The 6,920-nt window shown below is 64.3% G+C and overlaps 1 protein-coding gene across 1 annotated transcript in view; it reads right to left on the minus strand.

Moving 5' to 3' along the window:
• The window catches only part of COL9A3 (collagen type IX alpha 3), a 30,970-nt gene extending 26,654 nt beyond the window's left edge, over positions 1 to 4,316 (minus strand). Inside the window, exons 1-6 of the mRNA XM_015567671.1 lie at positions 4,147 to 4,316; positions 3,548 to 3,616; positions 2,341 to 2,376; positions 1,679 to 1,750; positions 1,031 to 1,084; positions 125 to 160 (exon numbers count right to left, since the gene is read on the minus strand). Of these exons, the coding sequence (XP_015423157.1) occupies positions 125 to 160; positions 1,031 to 1,084; positions 1,679 to 1,750; positions 2,341 to 2,376; positions 3,548 to 3,616; positions 4,147 to 4,212 (333 nt within the window). The 5' untranslated portion in view covers positions 4,213 to 4,316. The remainder of the gene's footprint in view (positions 1 to 124; positions 161 to 1,030; positions 1,085 to 1,678; positions 1,751 to 2,340; positions 2,377 to 3,547; positions 3,617 to 4,146) is intronic.
• Positions 4,317 to 6,920: the final 2,604 nt, after the last annotated feature.

Consider the following 6,920-nt stretch of genomic DNA (forward strand, 5'->3'; position numbering starts at 1 on the left):
AGCAGCTCAGGTCTGGGTGCAGGAGAGCCTCCCACACCCCCCGGGAGAGGAGAGGGCCTGGGACCTCACCCTGGTCGGACCCTGCAGCCCCTCAGACCCCCACCAGGAGATGAGATGTACTCACCCCAAGTCCCGGCGGCCCCGGGGGTCCCAGGCTTCCCTGAGAAGGAAAGGGTGTCAGGGATGGGATGGGCCCAGTCACCCCTCCTCTGTCTGCAAACCTGTTTCCCTCCCTCCCAGATCCATCCTACAGCTCCTCAGAGGAGGGGCCTCATTTTACAGAGACAGGGCCCTGGGAGGGGCACCCTCTGCTGCCCCAGTGGCCTGGGACCGGTCCCAGCCCCTGGTGGTTGGATTCTGAGGTCACGGGACCCTCCACCTTGGCCTGCGGAGGAGCCCGAATCTCCGGCAGCCGGGGTGCCCGCCTGGCCCGCCAGTCCTGTCACCCAGCCTCGCGAAGACACTTGTACCGAGGCCACTCCCCTCCGGTCCTGCCCACCCAAGGCTCCCTGCAGAGACCCTAGAGTTCACCTACTCCCGTCCACCCGGCACCAAAGGACCCACTGGCCACCGCTGCCACTCTCGCCCTTGTCCCCACTCCTCCAGCCGAGTTCCCTCTGTCTCTCCCTGTGCCCCCTGCCCTCTGCACCCCAGTGCTGGGGGGATGGTCACTGCTCAGAGAGGGAGGGGACAGCGTGCGGGGCTGGAGAAAGCCTTCCTGCAGAGGCTGGTCGGTCAGGAAGTGGGCTTCAGGAATGATGGTCAGGCTTAGGGCACAGCCTGGGCGACCCCGGGCCTCTTGAGTGTTCACCCGGGGAGCAGGAGGGCATGTGGGGTCCATCACCCCCAACCGTATCGCCTCCCCAACACAGTCTGAATGCCAGGACAACTCTGCCCAGAGGTGGGTGTGGAATGGGGGGCCGTGCACTTGCCACCCTGTGTCCCCTGCTATCCCGCGGTCCTGCAGGGCCCTGGCCCCAAGCTCGCCCCTGGGCTGCCTGCAGCCGCCCCCCGTGTTGCTGGCACTCACCCGCTCTCCAGGGGCGCCCTTGGATCCAGGTGGTCCTTCCCTACCAGTCAGACCCTGGGGGGAGGCAGGGCTTGAGGGGTCACATGGAAGGAAGTGACCCCCCACCCTGTGCAGGGGAGAACCAGCCATGGGCCCTTCCCTAACTAAACCAAGTCCAGAGCGGCCGAGAAGACCCCCGGGCCTGGCACCGTGCTGTGCTGGCCATCCACTGTCCACGGGGGTCCAGAGCCTCTGGGGGACACGGAGGCAGCCAGTGGGAGCCCAGCGCCTGGAGCCGTGGCTGGAGTTGGCGAGCCCCGCAGTCCCATCCAGACCTCAGCCCCGTGGTCTTGGGGCCAGGCCTTGAGCCCCTGATGACCAACGGGCTGGGGCTCTAAGGGGCCTGGATAATGGGTGTTTGTTCCCAGATAAGCAGGAGCTGGTGGGACTTTCACCTCTACTGTTTGGGGGCTCTGTCCTCTGCTGGCCAAGGCCAGACTCAGCTCTGGGATAAAGGCCAGAGCAGGCCCAGCTAGACAGCAGCAATTAACCTTGACTCCTGGGCCTGGGGAGGAACTTGTCCAAGCCCAGAGGGGAGTGGGGGCTCACAGGAGAGGAGAGGGGGCCTCGAGGGCAGGGAGGGCGCAGAGAAAGCGCAGGCACACTCACATCCACGCCAGGCAGCCCCGGCAGCCCAGCCTCTCCTGGTTTCCCCGGCTTCCCGGCAGCCCCTTTCGGTCCCTGTGGGGGAAGGGCAGAGGTGAGAGGAAGGTCCAATGGGGAGCCTTGGCCTCACCAAGAAATTGTGTTTTCCAGTCTGGGCACCACCCACAACGCAAGAGGGGCCTCTCTCCATGAGGCCCGGCCCTGTCCGTGTGCTGCAGGCCCGACCCAGCTGGGGTCACCTGCCAACCCTTCACGGGCCCCGGGAGGGCATCCCTCTCCAGCGGCCCCCTACTTGCTCACATCTGCAGGACATGCACCTGGGCGCGTCAGCCTCTCCGGCCAAGGGCTGACTGTGGGGCCTCAATCCCTGGGCCCACACGGCTCTGTGAGGACTCACTTGGGGACCTCTGGCCAGCTACCCCGCGAGGCTGCATTCCTCGCCTGTCCAGGCACTGGCCCAAAGAAAGCCTCAAAGCCCGCACCTCCCAGAGCCTCACAGACTCCGACACACACCCTCCCTCCCACCCCTTCCTGGCTCAGCCCTACTCCCTAACCCAGGGCCCAGTGTGGTGGGAAGGGGTGTCAATGACCCCTCTGTTTTAGGCCCACCCTCCCCTCCAGACTGGAAGGGGCCACCCCTCCCCCACAACAGCCAGGACACTCACCGGGGGCCCAGGCAGACCCGGAGGACCAGCTTCGCCCTGCAGAGGGGAGACACCCTGATGTCACCAAGGGTTCCCTGAAGACCCCGCCCCAGGGAGCAGAGCTGGGCCCCAGGGCCCTGCCCCAGAAGGCAAGTTGGGAGTCCCTCACCCCCTCGTCCACACCTAGGGCACCTCCCCGCTAGGGCCAGGTGCTGAGGCAGGCACTGGGGAGAGGGGCTAGCTAGCTGGACAGGCTGGGCTCAGCCCTGACATGGCTGACACTGCTTCTGGGGGTCACTTTGAGGGCTCAGGGTCATGACCCCCAGAACCAAGGGGAAGGCTCCAAGAAGCCCTAGCTCCTCTGCTGCCAGAGAAGCTTCAGGAAGCGCTGTGGACGCTGAGAGGCCTGCTGCCCGCACCTGTCCAGAGGGGCAGCCCCAGACCCGTGAGGCCCCAGAAGGCAGCCTGGCCTCCCTGCCACAACCTCCAGGCCTGAGACCCTTTAACCGAGGCTCCAGGCAGGTTTGAGTGGACGCATCCTCAGGAGGAATGATCAGCTGGCCCGGGAGCCCCGGGGGGCCAAGGGCCCAGCCAGGCGGGAGAGGTGTGGGGTCCAGGTTGAGGGGGAGGCTCAGGGCCACCTACAGCCAGGCAGGGCCTTGGGGACTCAGAGGGAATAATATGGGTGAGGAGATGCCTTGGAGGGGGCCCCTACCTTTCATGGAGGTGGCTGGATGGAGGGGCTTCCACCCCAGACGGCCCCTGGGGGCAGGCTGCAGGATTTCAGCTGCCCCCCCATATTGCTGGCTGGGGGCACCTACCAGGGACGCAGTGCAGGCCAAGCCCCCCCAAGGCTGGCTTCAGCCCCCAGCAGCCCCAACAAGACCCACAAAGAGGGTCAGGCCCTGCACTTCCACACCCAACCCCCAGAATACAGGAGCACAGACCCCCGGGCACACACCTCAGTGCCCACATTTCCAGTCAAAGACCACCATGCAGCCCCGCCCCCACGCCGCCCCAGGCAGGCCCTGTGGGGTGTGTCCCAAGTAGGAACAAGGATCGTCTTTGTTTCACATCCCATATGGGTGCTGGCTCATCACCCCGACATCACCCGACCTGCGAAGTAGGACGTAGTTTTCTCTCCATCAGGCCCAGGGGTTTATAAAGGTTGGAGCCAGAGCTGGAGCCCCACAGAACCCTCCTGGGCCTTCCCATGCCCCAAACTCACATCAACGCCATCTTTGCCCGGCTTCCCAGGTGGCCCTTGGGGACCAGGAGGACCTCGCGGTCCCACTTTCTGAAATGGAACAATGTCATTAGGCACCTGGGACTTTTCACCCCTCCCCCTCGAGGTGGGTCCCCTGGTTAGCTCTTGGGTCAGTCCGATGGAGTGTCCCTTCTTCCCAGGGTCGAGCAGCACTGGGGCCTGGCACAGGGGCCCATGACCCTGTCTGGCTTCAGGGATGCCCCCCGCCCCCTGCCAGTGTCTACTGCCTCATCTGTGCAGCCAGGAAGGGCTGTGCCCACCGCAGGGAGCCTGGGAACAAAGGCCACATTGTGGTCTCTGGCGGTGGCGGCACCCTGGCCTGGGAGGACCAGGCAGCCTCCTGGGCTCACGCAGAGGAGGCCTGGTGTCTGTGGGCTCAGCCTGGTGGTCGAGATAGGCCTGTGCCAGTCTCCCTGTCCCAGGCTCACTCGCTGGCTGGCCCAGGCGGCTGGGGTGGGGGCCGGCCCCCAGGCTGCACGGCTGGATGTCTGACATCAGAGCCCCAGACCCCCACCCCAGTCCGCGGGGACGAGCCCAGCTCTCCTGCGCCCCGTGCTCACCTGCGCCTCGGTCCTGGCCAGGAGCTGCCCGAGCAGGAGCAGGGCCAGCGTGGGGGCTCTGGCCATGGCTGCGTGCACTCTGAGTGGCGCTGGAGGCGCGGCCAGGCTGGGGCTCGGGGCTCTGGGCGCGGGGTTTGGAGGGCGGGGCCGGCGGCGGGCAGGTCTCCAGTTCCCGCCCCTCTGGCTGCACACAAACCCCCCATTCAGCGGGCCCACCAAGCTGGGCAGGGGCTTCCGCCACCACCGGGCCTCCCAGTCCAGGCTGTGGGAGGAAGGCAGGGGCCGGGGTGGGGGGAAGCAACCAGTGGCATTTTTTGGGTCAGCCTCTGAGTTAAAATTACTCCGGCTGCTGAGTGAGACACACACACCTTTTAGCAAAAGAGAAAGACGCTCTTTTCTCCCTGCTCCTCCCCGGGGTGTGGGAGCCCACATGGAAGGGCTCCTGTGGGGAAGGCGCACCTTTAGTCTGAGAAATGGGGTCCGGAAGCTGCCTGCCCTTCCCCAGGCCCTGAGTGGGCCCCAGGCTGCCCAAGGCCCAGGGAGACCTCCCGGAGAAGGTGAGTGCGTGTCAGGGTTCCAGCCAGCCCCCACAGCCCTGATTCTCGACATGGGCCCCGCCATGGGCAAAAGTCTGGGGCAGTGATGGCGAGCCTATGACACGCGTGTCAGAGGGGACACGCGAACTCATTTTTTTGGTTGATTTTTCTTTGTTAAATGGCATTGAAATATATAAAATAAATATCAAAAATACACATCTTTGTTTTACTATGGTTGCAAAGATCAAAAAATTTCTCTATGTGACATGGCACCAGAGTTAAGTTAGGGTTTTTCAAAATGCTGACACGCCGAGCTCAAAAGGTTCGCCATCACTGGGCTAGGGCCACACCTGCCAGGTTGGGAATACCTCCTACTTCAGAGCCTTACCCCATACTTTATACTGAGTGGTCCATCCACATGAGCCATGGCTGGCAAAGGCCTGGCTGTCCCCTGGCACCCCTCACCCCACGGGACAGCAGAGTGGTGGCTCTGGCCGAATGGAAGGAGGACCACCAGGGTCCTGAGGCCGGGCAAGCGGTGATGAATAGGGACTCTAAGGCTGCGTCAGGTGCTCCGTTTCCCACAAGCCCCTGGCAGCTCAGGGCTCCCTGGATTTGGGCAAACTGATCACTCACTCTGGGAGGAGAAGGGGCAGCACCTGGGGCCAGGTGGCCTCCATGGCCACCCTAGGGGCCTCTCCAACATCCAGGTCACCTACAGGCCCACCCCAAGATATCTGCATATTTAGGGGTCATGGCACAGCTGCCCCCCAGCTCCCGCCTCAGTTCTCCCAGCTGCCCCCCAGCTCCCACCTCAGTCCCTCCCAGTTGCCCCCCAACTCCCGCCTCAGCCCCTCCCAGTTGCCCCCCAGCTCCCGCCTCATTCCCTCCCCGTTGCCCCCCAACTACCGGGAAGGGAGGGGGAGAGACTGAGAGAAACCCCGCCTCAGTCCCTCCCAGCTGCCCCCCAGCTCCCGCCTCAGCCCCTCCCAGTTGCCCCCCAATTCCCAAGGAAGCCCAGCTGGCCTCCAGCTCCTTCAGGAGCCACCTGGCATCTGGCATCCTGCTCCACTGCCGCAACAAGCCCAAGCCCCGCCCCTAGCAGACCCTTCCATCCTGCCGCCGGGGGAACGCCTCTGCTCCCCAGAGCTGCCCCTGCCGCCAAGCCCTAAGAGCTGCAGTGGCCTGGGACTGGGGGAGAGGGGCCAGAGCTTGGGGGTCAGTGTACTGGAGCTGCCTGGCTGTCCTCAGTTCCCCACTGTGGGCACAGACCCCACCGCCAGGGTGACTTGAGTAGAGTTTCCTTCTGGCATCAAGCTTCTCTATCTGAACTTGAACCCCACAGGATCTCACCTGGGACGCCGACCACTGGGTCCCTGACTCAGTGATTGACGTCCCACACCCACATCAGCGCTCAGTCCCTCTGCGGTGCAAACGGGGGGGCTAAGGACATGCCCCTCCCCCATGAGGGCGCTGGGGAGTTAAGGCAGGGTCTCCCTCCAAAACGACTTCCAGTTTGTCTGTCACATCGAGTCCCCCTCTCCCCTGCCCTTCCCGGGACTAGAGCTAGTGGCCAATGCTCTTCATGGAAAGGAGACGGTCACACTCAGCAGCTCCCTCCTCCTCAGGAGAGCAGTGAGCTCATCACTTCTTTTGTGCAAAGGCCCTCTGCCCAGGCCCCTGGCCCAGGGGGATGAAGCCAGGCTGGGCGCCCACCCTGTCCTGGGGGCAGGGATGCTACAGGAGGGATGCACTGTGCCCAGGCCGGGTGGGAGGAGCCCAGGGGGTCCTGGGAGGCGGTGCCTTGGAGTGGAGGGTCAGCAAGGGGCCGTGGCCGGCAGGGCAGGGACAAAGCACAGAGAACACTGCCGAGTTAGTTTACTTCCAAAGCACATCACTGCCCCAGAATCAGGGCAGGCGAAGGTGTGGTCTAGACGTGGGCATCTGAACACTGCCCACCGCGGGCGGAGCTGCCTCAGTGCCCGTGACCAAATGCAGCCAAGGCCCACTATCCAGCCCGTGCTCTGTGATCAGGGTGCACCGGCGGGGGTGCTCCACTAGGGCCAGAGTCCGGAGAGCAGCACCTCCCGAAACCAGCCCGTCCACCCTGGCGCCCACAGGACCGCGATCCACACGGAAACACTAAGTCAAATGAGTTTATTCAGAAAAGGCCTCGGCACCAGACTAAGAAATGAGCCCGCTCCCACCCCAGCCGCTCCGGGGCCAGTTTACAAAGTC

This window comes from Myotis davidii, unplaced genomic scaffold (assembly GCF_000327345.1).
Source record: "Myotis davidii unplaced genomic scaffold, ASM32734v1 scaffold244, whole genome shotgun sequence".
Classification (NCBI taxonomy): domain Eukaryota; kingdom Metazoa; phylum Chordata; class Mammalia; order Chiroptera; family Vespertilionidae; genus Myotis; species Myotis davidii.